Genomic DNA, 17,496 nt, shown 5'->3' with positions numbered 1-17,496 from the left:
GAGAGTGACAGCAGGTGAGAATGATTTATTTTGTTATTTTTACAGAATCCAACCCCCAGGTAATGATTATCTTTTGCCCGGAAAAACCCTTTTTTAGGGGGGGAGATCCTGGAGTGTGACATTGCCACCAATTATAAATGTATGAGTTTTCCTAAGAATAGGTCATCAATATGATATTCCGTAGGACCCTTTTGATAAGGACCATTAAATACAATCTCCAAGTTTGGTTAGGGAATTTGGGACCAAATATCAAATAGTCTAGTGACCAACCCCGTCTGAAATTCTCCTTTTGATCATGTGGAGTAGCAGATAGAACTCCCCTGAATTAGTATTGGGTAGTTCTGAGGTTTCCTCTCTTTTTTGCCGCACCGATTATCAATCCAACAATATACTAGTTGGACAACTTTATTTAGTATTGATTTGAGTATGTAGCCATGATTTTTCGCCATGGAAGAAGAAGAAGACATTTTTGGGTCTTAAGTAATCTTATCTTAATCTTAAAATTAACCTTAACCTTAGTTGTGACGTTACTACAGTGCATCGTATTAGTGCTGCGTTTTATTGCAATAAATGTTGTCGTAAGCTTCTGCTTGATGAGAATTCTTCATTCTCTGCATACTGAACTCTTCTAAGTGTCATAGACTTGTGGTCTCCTTGGGATATCCTTTCCTACAGTCGTACTTGCCTTTGTTTCCATCTGTCTGGCTTGAGTCCAGCAGTGCTCGGCTATTTTCCTATCTGGCTCTCTCTCTATCTGACGATAAGGATGCTGCTATCTTAGTGACCAGTCAGATTATTTCATTTACCCTGTAAGAGGCACCATGAGATGTTCAGCTTCTACTGGTTTTTGCAACTTTCTTTGCATGGTGTGTCAATCTTCATACATGTCTTGACTCTGTCTTAAGCATGCATTGCATGGATCTGCATCTCCAGCTGGCTATCGGTCCTCTTGGTGCCTGCATTTCCCCATTTTCTGCATTACATTTATCCAAATTTATTGAAGGACTGAATTATTTTTTAACCTTTTACCTTGTTAACTGCAGCAATCTCACCATCAATGAAGAAGGTTCAAGGGATGAAGAATTTTTTCCAGCAGAAGATACAGAACTGATAGGGATACTCAGAGAATGGGGACAGCAAGTATTACCAGAGAAGATCTCTGAGAGAGCGGACGCGGAGAAGACTATCCCACTGGAAATGACTCAAGCTACCCTGTCATCTGAAGAAACAGCAACGACTAGTCCTGGTTTTAATTTGCAAGCACAAGAAAAGTTTTTAACAGGTGAAGATTTATTGGCAATGCAAGACAGAGAACCAGACACTGATCCATCACTCTTAACTAACTTTAAGAGCAATAATGTTGTAATGAAGGGTGATTGCAATCTTGACCATCCAAGTGTTCTTCCTCTGACTTCCATGCCACAGCTGATTCCAGCATCTGAGGAATTATTCTCCAGGAATGTCACACTGTCTCAGCCAGTTGGAATTCTCCAAGAACCAAATGACGCTGATAACCAAACAAAAGAATATTGTAAAGATAGTAATACTGATATAGGAGGACAGAAAGGATCATGTGATAGTAGAACTTTAACTACAGATGGTTTTAATAGCCAGACACAGGGGCAGAGCCGTATAATCTTTCCTTTTACAACAGATGGGAGCTCAGACACCCATAAGGATAAACTCCCATTACCCCTTAGCCTTGAAAAAGGGAGCTGCCTCCACGACGGAGAATCCCCTACAGAGGAGAGCTCTGAGCCCAATCTGGTGGTGTCGGAGCTCAGTACTTTTTGTGATAATCTCGTTACATCACTGCTTAATCAACAGTCTCTGCTTGAGGTGACAGAACCACAAAATCTTCCGGCACAGATGGGTAAGATAGCCTCTTCCAGTTCTCTTGTTAATCCACCTGATAAATTAGAGATAGAGACTAAGAGATGTCTTCATGGGGCAGAACATGTAGAAGAGGCAGCCTTAGAGGAAAACATTCAATCTAAAAGTACAATTCATGAAATTGGTGAGGAATATGGATTGGAAGAAATCATCATAGATGTTGGAATGTTTACTACAAAAGAGACAATAGATAACAAATTAGAGACAAAAGAAGTGAAAAATAGCAATGAAAATAACATTTCTTTCAATCCATTGAACCCAACGCTTGAAACTGAAAATAATTTATGTACATCTGACAGTTTAAACAATGGCATAAATCAGGTTACTCTAAAAACCCTACCAGGTCTTATAGGTACAACTCTGGACTCCTTGCACGGTATTAGTGCAAGTGCTCAAGTCCAGGTAGTCAGTCAGGCTAGTACTGAAGGAGGTAAAGACCATCAGTTTCAGAGCTCTGTGAATAATTTACTTTTAGAAGATGTGTCAATGTTTTCCCTAAATACCGCAGATCTACACCTAGCAGAACCAATTACTGATCCAAAGGAAGAAACTGCAAAGGGTTTACCCATATGTAACAAAGATCAATTGCTTACTTCACCATCCATGGAAGAGTTTGGACAACCATCCATAAGCCAGAGTGAACTGATATCCCAGCAAAACATCGAATGTAGTCCACTGGGTCTTACTGGGAATGATCTCACCACTGAAAATCTTAGCATGGACATGGAGAAAGTGACCACAGGAGGGAAGAGTAATACTGAGCATGGTTTTAATGATTTGCAGGGCAGCATTAAGGAGGTCTTTGTAGATGATGGTAGACTAGACACCCATAAGGAAAAGGCTTTAAAGACTAATACAGAAAACAGTTATTTATCTGTTTCAGCATGTCCTGTTGTTAGGGGACACTCCCTAGACACACAAGTGTTACTAGATACACCAGCAGAATCTATACAAGAAATGTTTGAAACTTTTTCAAAAAAAGGAGAGGAGAATATTCTCCCTCCACTGATGGAGACTTCATTATCTTTGAACGAGAAATGCTATGATGATGTATCAAGTCCGAAGGAAGAAAGTTTCTCAAAAGAAAATTCTGAGATATTTCCATTTCAAACCGAGACAAAGACTAGCCAAAACCAAAGTGAAAATGACATGTGCCTAAATGCTATGCATCAAAGGCAAAGTCCTAATATTAATGCAAAGCTACAATTATCCCTCCTGTCTGATGTGGAAAACCTGAACCACAGGCCAGATTGTACCGTGGAGGACAAATCCAAGGTTCAAACAAAACAGAATGTATCTGTCATAAATCCAGAAGAGTTTAAAATAGTAGATTTCAGTTGCCAAAACCTGGAAAGCAGGTCTACAAAAGAGAAGGAGGTTTCTTTGAGTCAGCAAGATATCGCGTCTTTAGAGAACACACCCAACCTTGACAATACTTTGTATCCTTTCAAAGCCCTTAAGGAGAACGTAGAAGACGTGCCTTTATCATCCACATTAGAAACACTAGAAAACATATCGGATGTAGTTATAAGTGCTGAAATGGACAAATCCTTCTCTACAACTTGCAAAGACAATAGAATCATGGATGGTACAGATGTTTTAGAACTTCAAGAGGACATATTTTTGCTGCAAAGTCAACTGGATGAAGAAAAACCATTGGAATTGGCAACAGAAGGTCAGTCTTTCATACTCTCTTCAGATAAATATGACCATACTAATGAAGATATCCTTACTACCAAAGCACAAGTTTTTCCAGATGCTTGTCCACAGCTTCACACTTTAGATGATAATTCAACTCAACTTCAAGCAGCCGGTGAAAACTTCAGCTCTAAGGAACAACCAAAGGATTGTGCTACAAATAAACCAGATATTGAAATAGACTTTGGCAATATAGATGGAGTTGTAGTAGACCCTTCTCAAAATCTATCAAAAATTGAGACTGCAGCTAATCTTTTAAGTATCAACCTTCAGTCTGAAGATTCTCAAAAATCCACATTCTCAGCAGCAGATAACAACTTTCCATCTGAATTTGACATTTTAAGTATTCCTTCTCATACCAATGCCGAAGAAGATGGGAGTCCTTCACCAATGATGTGCCCAGAAACTGAAACTCTAGTTTGTGATGATCTTACAGTCAAGACTGAAAAGTCTGATAGCAAAGAAAGATTTTTTAGTAAAGATTTATCGGCACATACTCTTGAAAAAACTGATCTTCAAGTTTTGTCTCCTGGAAGTACCGACATCAACCCTCTTACTGACAGCATTGAGGAGTCCATTTTTAATCTGGGTAATATGGAAATAGCCAAAACTTTTATCGAACATAGGAATTGTATGGAAGAAACTGAGAATGATGACCATGTGTGTGTATTCTCTGCTGCATTATTAGAGGGACCACAACCTCTAGAATTATCTTCTCTTCCTCATATACTGGAAAGGGAAGACACAGAATCTCATGTTCTGTCTGTAGAGGAAACATCAGCAAAGCCAGAAAGTGTAATTGAGGAAATAAATAAGCAAGATAAGAAAAATGTAATAGAAGAGTCCACACAAGTGACCAAATTATTTCTACCGGTTCTTGATGACCACAAAGATATTTTGCAAAGGCTTCAGACAGATGGATCTGGAGTGTCTTTAGGTGAGAAGGATCAGTTGGATACAGAGCCTTTTATTTCACATCACAATCTTGAGGAATGTATGGATGCACATCGTGTAAGCACAGAAAAATCAGAGGAAGCATTTAATATTCTGCATCATAATACACACAAGGAAGTACACCCTCAGGAGAAACATCCTCAAATGGCTTCTGAAGGAATGCAGAACTTCAGTCCAGTCGGGGAAGAACAAATGACCCATAGTTCTCAGGAGCACACAAGCAAAGCCATAAAGGAAACTGTAGGCACCGAAATTGTAGTAGAGCAGAACATATCTGGGTTGATTGGTATAATAAATCCTGATTTGAAGAAGACAGAAGTTGATTGCATACAGAATTCAGGCTCTTCTCCTGAGCTACACATCTTTTCCGAAAACGTCACTGGATTTCCTTCAACAGTACAAAGTCAGATAGATTTAGAAATAAAAACTGAAGAAACGCAATCAGTCAAACTTTGTGAAGAATCGGAAACCCCAAACATCATCACTACTTGTTCTTGGGAAGGACAGGAAATGTCTCCCGAAGCCTTACAATTTCTTCTAAAAGAAGACTCTGATGATACAATGAAACCTCAAATGATTATCAGTGAGTTATTTTCTGAACTACTAAACCCTGAACCTGAGGAAAATGCAAAAGCATCTGAGATTATAATGGAGAAGCCTGAGCTAAGTGCAAAAGAACTAGATGCTGTTCCTGAAATAATAGGAGTACCAGTTTCGGATCCACTAACTGCTCTAGAACCAGATATTCTTTTTAATATGTCAAGTTCCACAGTTAAGGAGACGGCAATCCTATCTGATGAACCACCTTTGCCTTCAGAGCAGACAAAGACCATATCTACAGACATAAGCCCTCCTTCTGATGACTTGGCTACTTTAGTGGAGCCTGAAAGTTCTGCAGCCACAAGTATTACACAAGATACTACTCACATAGAACTGCTCAATGAAAAATGTGATCCTTGCCCCGTGGATACAGTCATATTACAAAAAATGGAGCAACCGGACCAGATGGTGTTGTCTACAAACCAAGAGAAAATATACTTATTCTCTGGAGCTCCAGGAACTGATCACACCGAAGACAAGAAACTTTCTTTTCTTACATCTGCTATTGGAACAGATCTACCTATTCTTGACTTTGGTCATTCTAGTGTTGCTCAAGAAAAATCACTTACTTCTCCAATTGAAGCTGGACCTTCTTATCCAGTGATTAAAGGCCCAACTTTTCCAGCATCAGACTCGTATAGCTTCACCCAGAAACTGCGTAGTGTCCTGCACTCTGATTGGCCAGTCACCAAAAAGCCTGTGAAACCCACAACTCCTGAGATACTGGTGCTCCCCTCATGTCCGACGATGCTTCCAGGAGTAACCACTGAAAGGTACTATTGTCATTTCATTTGTTAAATAAGTATTCTGGATAATTGTAGTTGTAATGTATATGTGGATTTTGCCACTTTTTGGGTTGTGGCAACACCGACTTAAAGACGTAGTAAGACTTTAGTTTATTCACTATAGGTTGAAAAGTCACAAATGACCTTGCACCTATTGTCCAAAACAGCTGGAGATTTTGCTATAGTCATAAATGACTGATGACTTCTCTACCTATAAGGAATAATTGAGATTGCTACTATGACTTTACCATGACAGCCTTGCATCCTTTATACTGAGTGGCTTTTAAAGCTGCTGGAGAACAATTGGTCATAGAGTTGCTGTGAATCGGTTTTTTGTACTCAGCCCATTGGCCACATCAAAAATCAATGGCAGCTGGATGGGAGTTCTGAGGACCCCTTCCTACCTGACTGCATCCACGGCCCTTATTTTGATTAGCCGGTCTGGCTCAATGTCACATCTGTATCACTGCCGGGCCTGCTAATTATCAGAAGAGCCATGAATGCCAGGGGATAGGAGGTGGTTCTCAGGGCTCATGTCACGGTGGCCCCAGATTACTGACGTGACCAATGACCGTGTCCTGCAAATCGATTTGCACCAACCGCAACTGATGGTTTGAAAGTTATTGCTAAGATCAAATACTGGATTTAATGGTTAGGTATTTAACCCATTTATCATAACTAGAGTTGAGCGACTTTTGTTTTTTTAGGGTCGCGTTTCGTTTCGTGAAACCCGACTTTTCCAAGAGTCGGGTCGAGCAAGATCGTCCGATTATAGGGAAAAGTCGGGGTCGTCCCGAAACACGAAACCCAATGTAAGTCAATGGGGAATAAAAGTCGGCAGTGAGAGGAGGACAGGAAACACACCTACAGTGCCCATTTGAATGCCAAAAGCATCAATTCTTCTTACTTAAGCTTGTCAACCTTAATTAACTTCATAATACAAGTTACGCACTGAAAAATGGGGGTTATTTGGCTAAAGTTGTAGGGGGGAGGGCTGGCTGCAGGTTTTCATGTGCCCTGGGCGAAAGAGCGCCCCTTTAACACATACCACAACTCATCATGCTCCGATACGGCAGAGAAATAGCGGTATAGTACAATGAAAAATACCTCACTTTTTACATCTCATGACGAGGCCCATCTATTTCTCCATACAGAATCATTGGTCCCATATAATGTTTGAAACAGTATATGATGAGCTCCACATAATGCTACAGTATATGTTGGTCCCCATGGATGAAGCTCCACTGTCTTATGGGCCCAAATAATGCTCCAAACATAATGGGCCCCATTTCTAATGCTCTAGTGTATAATGGGCCCTGTAAATGCTGCTCCAGTGTCTGATGTCCACCTTTGGAATGTTCCAGTGTATGGTGGGCCCCATCTATCATTCTCCAGAGTATAGTGCTCCCCAAAAATTGCTGTCCCAACATTGAAAACAATCAAATAAGTCTCCTCGCTAGGGAATCCCTGTACTTGTCTGGACTCCTCGTCGTCCCCATCTTCCATCTCACTGCACAGTATTTCAACTTTGCAAGTGCTGTGATCCTGGGCAAGCAGGGGGGGCCCACTCGTTGGCGACGGCACTGGCACAGGGCCCCTGATAGTACGGTGGTGTGTCTGATGGCGGGTGGGCCGAACCTGCACTTTCATCTGCAGCTTCCTCTTTGTCACCGTGTAAGATGGAACTGTATATGGGAAGGGTAACCTGAGTTTCATCAGGGTCAGATTCAGGTCGTGTAGCGTGCGAGGGGAATGTAGTGGTCTGGGTCAATGTACCAGCAGATTCATCGAGCAGTGGCTGGGCATCAGTGCACTTGTGTCACCCCCAGGAGTACGGTCGCCACAGTGGCATTACCTTCTTCCTAGGGAGTGTGATGTCATGCTTGGGAGCAACGAAGGATCTCTCTAGCAGGTTAACTGATTGGGCGGCGTTATTCCCACGAGTCATGACCCTCCAAACAGCGTTCATGAAGGCAAAGTGTTTGTTTTACGTGGGCAGTATGGTTGCAAAGCTGAACCTTAAAGGAATGTCCAGAAGGGCACCACCAGGAGTGGAGCCTACGGTTAAATTCGACTCCACCTGGGAAACCTCAACCATGCCAGCTACAGAACAGATGCACACATTGCAAGCTTAATTCCGTTAACGAACGAGACTTCGTCATGCCCCGCGGTCCGAGTCCGGCTTACTAGAGGGACACGTGAGGCTCTGGCACATGAGATTGGCCAATAACTGGTGTGTCATGCCCTTACATGTCCGTGGCTGCATGTGCGCTACACTGAAAAGGCCAGCGTTTGTCGCTTACAGGTGCAGATAACCCGCTGAACAACGTTAGTGATGGGGATCACTGATTACTATTACCCGCGAACAATGATTTCCCAGTAAGTGCAGGTCAACCGCAGTTCCGGAATTAGGCCTAACCGTCATTCCTGAAAAAATGAAAAAGTTACGTGTGCAAACCACAGGTGCTGTAGCTTGCTTAACAGCTCGCCAGCCGTTCTCACGCCCAGTATGGATTACACGTGATTGCACAAAGGTGAGAAAGGGTACCGTATCCCCAGATAACATGTATGGATAGCGTACACATTCAAAATATATGTCTATACATCAGGAGGCAGGCTCAGACGGTGTTAGGCCCAGTATGGATTGCACGTGATTGCACAAAGGATAGAAAGGGTACCGTTTCCCCGGATAACATGTATGGATAGCGTACACATTCAAAATATATGTCTCAGGAGGCAGGCTCAGACGGTGTTAGGCCCAGTATGGATTGCACGTGATTGCACAAAGGTTAGAAAGGGTACCGTTTCCCCGGATAACATGTATGGATAGCGTACACATTCAAAATATATGTCTCAGGAGGCAGGCTCAGACAGTGTTAGGCCCAGTATGGATTGCATGTGATTGCACAAAGGTTAGAAAGGGTACCGTTTCCCCGGATAACATGTATGGATAGCGTACACATTCAAAATATATGTCTATACATCAGGAGGCAGGCTCAGACGGTGTTAGGCCCAGTATGGATTGCACGTGATTGCACAAAGGTTAGAAAGGGTACCGTTTCCCCGGATAACATGTATGGATAGCGTACACATTCAAAATATATGTCTATACATCAGGAGGCAGGCTCAGACGGTGTTAGGCCCAGTATGGATTGCACGTGATTGCACAAAGGTTAGAAAGGGTACCGTTTCCCCGGATAACATGTATGGATAGCGTACACATTCAAAATATATGTCTATACATCAGGAGGCAGGCTCAGACGGTGTTAGGCCCAGTATGGATTGCACGTGATTGCACAAAGGTTAGAAAGGGTACCGTTTCCCCGGATAACATGTATGGATAGCGTACACATTCAAAATATATGTCTATACATCAGGAGGCAGGCTCAGACGGTGTTAGGCCCAGTATGGATTGCACGTGATTGCACAAAGGTTAGAAAGGGTACCGTTTCCCCGGATAACATGTATGGATAGCGTACACATTCAAAATATATGTCTATACATCAGGAGGCAGGCTCAGACGGTGTCAGGCACAGTATGGATTTGACAGCCCAGATTAAACAGCGGAGGAGCAGGGAGAGGTAAAGATTGCAAATGCTGGGGCCCTGCCCAAGCAAGGGGGGCCCACTCGTGGGCGTCGGTACTGGCACTGGGCCCCTCATAGTACAGCGGTGTGTCTGACGGCGGGTGTGCACCACCACCGTCAGAGACACTTGATTGCACTATGAGGGACCCTGTGCCAGTGCCCGCGCCCAAGAGTCGACCTACCCACCTGTCCAGGGCAACGGCACTCGCACGGTGTCGTGCGCTAGGTGGTGACCCCGGCCATGGGGGGGGAGGCAGCACAGTTAGGGAGTTTTAGAAAGTGGCATATGTTGATGTTGGACATTCAGCTGATGCAAAAGGCGAAATAGGTAAAGTCCCAGGAAGAGGTGGACCAAAGCAAGCCATTTTTCTGTCACCCTATGTGTCATCAGGGGAAGGTGGGACAAAATCCTTGGAAACCCATGCATGGTTCATTTTAATGAAGGTTAGATCATCCACATTTTGGGTTGACAGACGGGTCCTTTTTTCTGTCAGGATTGATCCAGCTGCACTGAAGACTCTTTCCGATAGCACACTTGCAGCTGGGCAAGCGAGCTCCTGTAAGGCATATTGGGCCAATTCAGGCCAGGTGTCCAGTTTAGCGGCCCAATAGTCAAAGGGGAATGACCTGTGTGGGAGAACATCGATATGGGAGGAAAAGTAGTTTGTAACCATAGTTGACAACTGCTGTCTCCTGTCACTTTCCATCGATGCAGTATTACCAGTTGTGTGAGCGGTATTTGAAAAATCAGTCCACAACATTGTCATGAAACCCCTGTCTCCAACGCCACTTCTGCTGTGTGCACCACGAACACCTCTGCCAAGCTGCCCCCGGCCCGTACGGTTCGTGTGAGAACCACACCGCTGCTGTGTGCTGGGAATGCCTCAAGCAACCGATTTACCAGAGTTGCTTGTTTATTAGCCAATATTAGGTCAAGGTTCTCCTGTGGCATGATGTTTTGTAATTTGCCTTTATAGCGTGGATCCAGGATGCTGGCCAACCAGTAGTCGTCATCGTTCATCATTTTGGCAATGCGGGGGTCCCTTTTTAGGATCTGCAAGGCATAATCTGACATGTGGGCCAATGTTCCCGGTGTCAATGATGCACTGCGAGTGCTGGGTGGAGGAGCACTTTCTGGCAAATCCACATCCCTCCAGTCACGCACAAACCCTGTACCAGACCTTGCCACGCCAACATTTTCACTTGCCCCACGAGATGCATCCTCCTCCCCTAAGTAATCATCCCCATCATCATCCTCCTCCTCCTCTTCTTCCTCCACCTCGTCCAGGAGAGGTCCCTGAGCAGACAATGGCTGAATGTCATCAAGGATTCCCTCCTCCTCTTCCTCCTCATCAACATTGGCTGCAGACGCCTGCTCCTTAAGGTGCGTCAAAGTTTGCATGAGCAGACGCATAAGTGGGATGCTCATGCTTAGGATGGCGTCGTCTGCGCTTACCAGCCGTGTGCATTCCTCAAAACACTGAAGGACTTTACAGAGGTCTTTCAGCTTCGACCACTGCACACCTGTCAACTCCATGTCTGCTCTCAAAGTGCCTGGCCGTGTATCCTCCCACAAATGCATTATGGCCTGCCTCTGCTCGCACAGCCGCTCCACCATGTGCAGGGTGGAGTTCCACCTTGTTGCAATGTCGATAATGAGGCGGTGGTTGGGAAGGTGGAGCAATCGCTGCAGCTTCTGCATACGAACGGAGTGTACAGGCGACCGGCGGATGTGCGCGCACACTCTTCGCACCTTCTGGAGCAGGGCTGTTAACTCCAGATAATTTTTGAGGAAGCACTGCACCACCAGGTTCAAGGTGTGAGCCAAGCAAGGTATGTGGCTGAGTTTTGAAAGGGCTATGGCTGCCACAAAATTACGGCCGTTATCACTAACTACCTTGCCTGCCTCAAGATGTACACTGCCCAGCCATGACTCAGTTTGTCGCTTCAAGTACTCGGCCAGCACCTCGGCGGTGTGTCTGTTGCCCAAACACATCATCTGCAACACAGCCTGCTGACGCTTTCCACTAGCTGCTCGATAGGGGGACACATCGTGTGCAACAGTGGCAGCTGCAGATGGAGTGCTCGTACGACTGCGCTCTGTGGACGAGCTTTCGCTTCTGGAGGAGGAGGAGGAGGAGGAGGGTCGAACGCCTACAGCCAACTGTTTCCTATACCGTGGACTAGGCAGCACTGTCCCACCACCGCTGTCCCCTGTGGACCCTGCATCCACCTCATTAACCCAGTGCGCAGTGATGGACACGTAACGGCCCTGGCCATGCCGACTGGACCATGCATCAGTTGTGAGGTGCACCTTTCCGCTCACTGACTGCTTGAGTGCATGGACAATGCGGTCTTTCACATGATGGTGGAGGGCTGGGATGGCTTTGCGAGAGAAGAAGTGGCGACTGGGTAGGTCATAGCGTGGTACTGCATAGGCCATGAGTTCGCGGAAAGCTGTGCTTTCCACCAACCGAAAGGGCATCATCTCAAACGAGATTAGTTTGGCAATGTGGGCGTTCAAACCCAGTGTACGCGGATGAGAGACTGAGTACTTTCTTGACCTACTCATAGTGTCTGGGAGGGTGAGCTGGACTTGAGAGCTGCATATGGTGGAAGTAGCGGTGGACAGGGCGGACTGAGAGAGGGTTGATGATGGTGATGGAGTTGGTGTTCTTTCTGATGGCCTAGAATCAGTCTTTCGTTGATATAACAGTGGGATTCCCTGACTGCTGTGGCCTTGCAACGACACCTCAACATTTGCTGCTGTGCTAACCGGTGGGCTTACAGTGGGGGAAACAATGTAGCGTTGCTGACTACCTTCGTTGTGATCAGTTGCACATGTGGCACTTGAGGTTTGGTGTTGTGTCCACGCTTGCAAGTGCATGCTGGTTAAATGTCTAAGCATGCAACTGGTATTCAAATTTTTCAGATTTTTCCCTCGGCTAAAGGTCTTTGCGCACTTCTTACAGATAACCTTGGCCTGATCATGAGGATTTTGTTCAAAAAAGTGCCACACTGCACTCTTCCTACTTTGGCAGACATTTTGCGGCCTAGCACGCTGTGATCTTTTGACCCTCTGGACAAGCTGTCCAGCAACTCTTTTGATGTTTGGAACCTGTCTTTGGAGTGCTCCGGGCCTGCCAGATAACAGCTGTTGCGATGTCGATGTCTGCTGTGGATGCTCCTCATCTGAGCTATTGGAAGCAGCACCCTCTTCCCCCAATGGATGCCAATCTGGGTCAACAACTGGGTCATCCATCACCTCCTCTTCTATGTCATGTGCACCTTCCTCTGTGTCACCGTGTATGGTGGTATAGTGTGCGGGAAGGGGCACCTGAGTCTCATCAGGGTCAGAATCTGGCTCTGTACACTGCGAGGACAATGTAGTACTCTGAGTGAATGTACCAGCAGAATCATCCATCAGCGGCTGTGCATCAGTGCACTCCATGTCAGATTCATCTTGGCCTGGGTAATTCACCATTTCACTTGATAATCCAGGCATGGTATGTGAAAACAGCTCCATGGAGTAATCAGTAGTATGGCCTGCGTCATCCTTCAATCTTGGATGGGGTGAAGGACACAAGGAAAGGTGTGGTTCATGAACATGAGCCTCCAATGACGACTCAGTGCTTTTACTTTTTACAACTGAAGAAGAGGAGGCGATAGAGCTGGAGGCTGAGTCAGCAATGTAAGACAAAACTTTTTCCTGATGCTCTGGCTTTAAAAGCGGTGTGCCAACTCCTAGAAAACTAAGCGTTCGAGGCCTTATGTAGCCAGACGATGACGCAGGCTCAACACCTCCTGCATTCGGTCCTATTTTGCTCTTGCCACTACCATCAGATCCACCACCAACACCATCATTACCAGCTGCCAACCCCCGCCCAATTCCACGGCCTCTTCCACCAGCCTTCCTCATTTTTGGTAGAAATGTAGACAAAATCCAACAAACTATATAGTAATGTAAAACAAGGTACAAGGTGTCTATAGGACAGGGGAGATTTTGAATTTCTGCAGACACTTGTGGACACTGGACACTTTTGGATTGTGTGAGGCCCACTGATATCTGAGTGCTATGTGACAGGCTCGATGGCACAGCTGTGACCAAAGTGACTAGAGGATAAGGGAGATTTTGAATCTCTGCACACACTTTTGGACACTGGACACTTTTGGATTGTGTGAGGCCCACTGATATCTGAGCGCTATGTGACAGGCTCGATGGCACAGCTGTGACCAAAGTGACTAGAGGATAAGGGAGATTTTGAATCTCTGCACACACTTTTGGACACTGGACACTTTTGGATTGTGTGAGGCCCACTGATATCTGAGCGCTATGTGACAGGCTCGATGGCACAGCTGTGACCAAAGTGACTAGAGGATAAGGGAGATTTTGAATCTCTGCACACACTTTTGGACACTGGACACTTTTGGATTGTGTGAGGCCCACTGATATCTGAGTGCTATGTGACAGGCTCGATGGCACAGCTGTGACCAAAGTGACTAGAGGATAAGGGAGATTTTGAATCTCTGCACACACTTTTGGACACTGGACACTTTTGGATTGTGTGAGGCCCAATGAATATCTGAGCGCTATGTGACAGGCTCGATGGCACAGCTGTGACCAAAGTGACTAAAGGATAAGGGAGATTTTGAATCTCTGCACACACTTTTGGACACTGGACACTTTTGGATTGTGTGAGTCCCAATGAATATCTGAGCGCTATGTGACAGGCTCGATGGCACAGCTGTGACCAAAGTGACTAGAGGATAAGGGAGATTTTGAATCTCTGCACACACTTTTGGACACTGGACACTTTTGGATTGTGTGAGGCCCACTGATATCTGAGCGCTATGTGACAGGCTCGATGGCACAGCTGCTGTGACCAAAGTGACTACAGGATAAGGGAGATTTTGAATCTCTGCACACACTTTTGGACACTGGACACTTTTGGATTGTGTGAGGCCCACTGATATCTGAGCGCTATGTCACAGGCTCGATGGCACAGCTGTGACCAAAGTGACTAGAGGATAAGGGAGATTTTGAATCTCTGCACACACTTTTGGACACTGGACACTTTTGGATTGTGTGAGGCCCAATGAATATCTGAGCGCTATGTGACAGGCTCGATGGCACAGCTGTGACCAAAGTGACTAGAGGATAAGGGAGATTTTGAATCTCTGCACACACTTTTGGACACTGGACACTTTTGGATTGTGTGAGGCCCAATGAATATCTGAGCGCTATGTGACAGGCTCGATGGCACAGCTGTGACAAAAGTGACTAGAGGATAAGGGAGATTGGATTGCTTTTAAAAAAGCAGTTTGCGGAGCAGTGGGTAAACAGCAATGCCAGCCTGTCAGGAAGCCTTAAAAGGCAGCCCAACAACCAACACCACTGATACACCACAATATAGCCTCCCCTTGCACTGCACACACAGTGACTGGTGTGTTGTGCAGGCCAAATTGCTAGCAGCAGAAGCAGGTTTTTTTTCTTCTCAGCAGGACAAAAAAAAAAAATTGGAATTGCTTTTAAAAAAGCAGTTTGCGGAGCAGTGGGTAAACAGCAATGCAGGAATGTCAGGAAGCCTTAGAAGGCAGCCCAACAACCAACACCACTGATACACCACTATATAGCCTCCCCTTGCACTGCACACACAGTGACTGGTGTGTTGTGCAGGCCAAATCGCTAGCAGCAGAAGCAGTTTTTTTGTCTTCTTCCCTGCCTAACGCTCTCCCTACAGAATCAGCAGCAACCTCTCCCTATACTGAGATCGGCAGAAGTAAGATGGCGGTCGGCGTGCACGCCGGTTTATGAGTGCTAATGTTATCAAAAGAAGTCTAGTATATCAATGCCAATGGTATCAAACCAAGGACGGTATATCAGTGCTAATAGTATCAAACGAAGGACGGTTTATGAGTGCTAATGTTATCAAAAGAAGGCTAGTATATCAGTGCCAATGGTATCAAACCAAGGACGGTATATCAGTGCTAATGGTATCAAACAAAGGCTAGTATATCAGTGCCAATGGTATCAAACCAAGGATGCTATATCTGTACTAATGGTATCAAACCATGGATGGTATATCAGTGCTAATGTCATAGAGAAGAAAGCAGATAGGCACAATCAGTCCCGTGCAAAAAATATCCTTTATTGTGGCATCATATTACCAACAGCAGGCAGATAAAACGATGGAGCAAATACAGACGACGATCGTTTCGCGCTTACATTGCGCTTCAACATATATCTGTGCTAATGGTATCAAACCATGGATGGTATATCAGTGTTAATGGTATCAAACAAAGGCTAGTATATCAGTGCCAATGGTATCAAATCAAGGACGGTATATTAGTGCTAATGGTATCAAACGAAGGACGGTATATCCGTACCAATGTTATCAAACCAAGGACGGTATATGTTAAACCACCCCTCAAAGGGCAATTGTCATCACAGATAACACAGGCCTCGATGAAGAGCTGTAAAAATTCTAATTAACGTCTCATTATAGCAATTTGTGGTGTTTTCCAGTACCTAGACCACAACTATTTTAAACTTATGACTTGTCTCTATAAATTACAGCAACTCTTTAGTCACCTATACAAAGGATGGAGTTGAAAAATTCCATGGCAGACTTTTGAGCCAGTTAGCAGCAAAATCTGAATGACAGATAGCACTCGTCCGATTATTGCGGCCGTCTGCACGAACCCTAAGCGTTGGTTTACAAAGGCAGATAATCGTTTAAATGATGAACAACGCAATCATAACTCTGGATCAGCAAACAATGTCAGACAGGTATTTATACGGAACGCGAATCATGAATAAAATGGTTAAATAGCAGTCGCTCCACTCTTCCTATTATTGCATGTAATAGTAGGCCACTCCTGCACCCGTCTGCAATACAAGTGAGCACGACAATCTGCACACAGAACCAGCCAAGTTTGAAATTTGCAGATGTGACCGACCTGATTTTTAATGTTTGAACCTGACTTTAGACTGTAGATTTTCCATTGCAAAATCCATCAAGGAAAAATTGCAGGTAATCTACCCCTACGTATATATGTATGTGTATGTAGCCTCAAACAGCATTTCTCCACTTTTGAGCAGCAGTCTTCTGCAACAATATGTGGTTTGGTTTTCAGAAAGCTGGAGATAACCAATTCTGCTGCCATTACAGGACTCATATATCTGAATGGGAAATATACCTCGCAGTCTGTGCACATGACGTCTTTTTCAGGAGAATTCTGCCTGGGACCCACCTGAAAAATGGGCCCCAAATCGCCCCAAAAATTAACGTAGTGAACTGCAATGTAAAAATTACATTGCTGTACACATGTTCAGTCTTTTGTTACTTCTTTTAACCGCTTCTCCGTTCTGAAATCCATTAGTGTCATCCTTCAGTGGCGCCATTGGATGACGCGATGCGTTCCACTGTGGAGAGCATTATCGTCTGCGGAGGCATGTGGTGCAGTAGATCTATATCAAGAGAGAGGGAATTTTTAAATTAATGACGCTTTACCCAAGTAAGAGCAAAAGCATTTCATTAAGCTAAGTGTCAAGACTCTGTTGTCAGGTGTCCCAGGACCAGGGACTCCTTCTCTGTCCCCAACGCTAGGGGCTCCATAGCTCGCCCTGTTCCCCGGATTACTTCTGATGGTGAAGATGCTGGGGCCCCTTTCCTTGCCTTAGCTCTTGAATCTGCTCTCAGTCGGTACCCTTCCCCCACTCAGGAAAGAGGGGAGTAGTAGTGTACCGTAATACATCAACCAGACTAACAAGGTAATATAAACAGGGATAATGGAATATACCAATCATACAAATATACAAACATAAACAACAGAGGTAAACACCGGGGAGTGGAGGATGGGGTTAAACCAAAGTAGGAAGAGAAAGGGAATTATCACACACTCGAAACCTAGCAACAGTCACAGATAATTCACCAAACAACTTCTCCAGTAATAACCACTAACAACCTCCAGCCATGC

At 44.8% G+C, this 17,496-nt stretch overlaps 1 protein-coding gene across 4 annotated transcripts in view; it reads left to right on the top strand.

The window, feature by feature from the left end:
- Nucleotides 1-17,496, top strand: part of TACC2 (transforming acidic coiled-coil containing protein 2) — a 238,908-nt gene that overhangs the window by 85,473 nt on the left and 135,939 nt on the right. For all 4 annotated transcript variants that reach the window (XM_073546592.1, XM_073546595.1, XM_073546594.1 and 1 more), the window contains exon 6: nucleotides 1,044-5,918. In XM_073546592.1, the coding sequence (XP_073402693.1) occupies nucleotides 1,044-5,918 (4,875 nt within the window). The remainder of the gene's footprint in view (nucleotides 1-1,043; nucleotides 5,919-17,496) is intronic.

Source organism: Dendrobates tinctorius, unplaced genomic scaffold (assembly GCF_039654945.1).
Source record: "Dendrobates tinctorius isolate UK_male_01 unplaced genomic scaffold, ASM3965494v1 ptg000149l, whole genome shotgun sequence".
NCBI lineage: Eukaryota > Metazoa > Chordata > Amphibia > Anura > Dendrobatidae > Dendrobates > Dendrobates tinctorius.
Note: the sequence above shows the minus strand (reverse complement) of the source record. Positions and strands in the feature narration are given on the sequence as shown.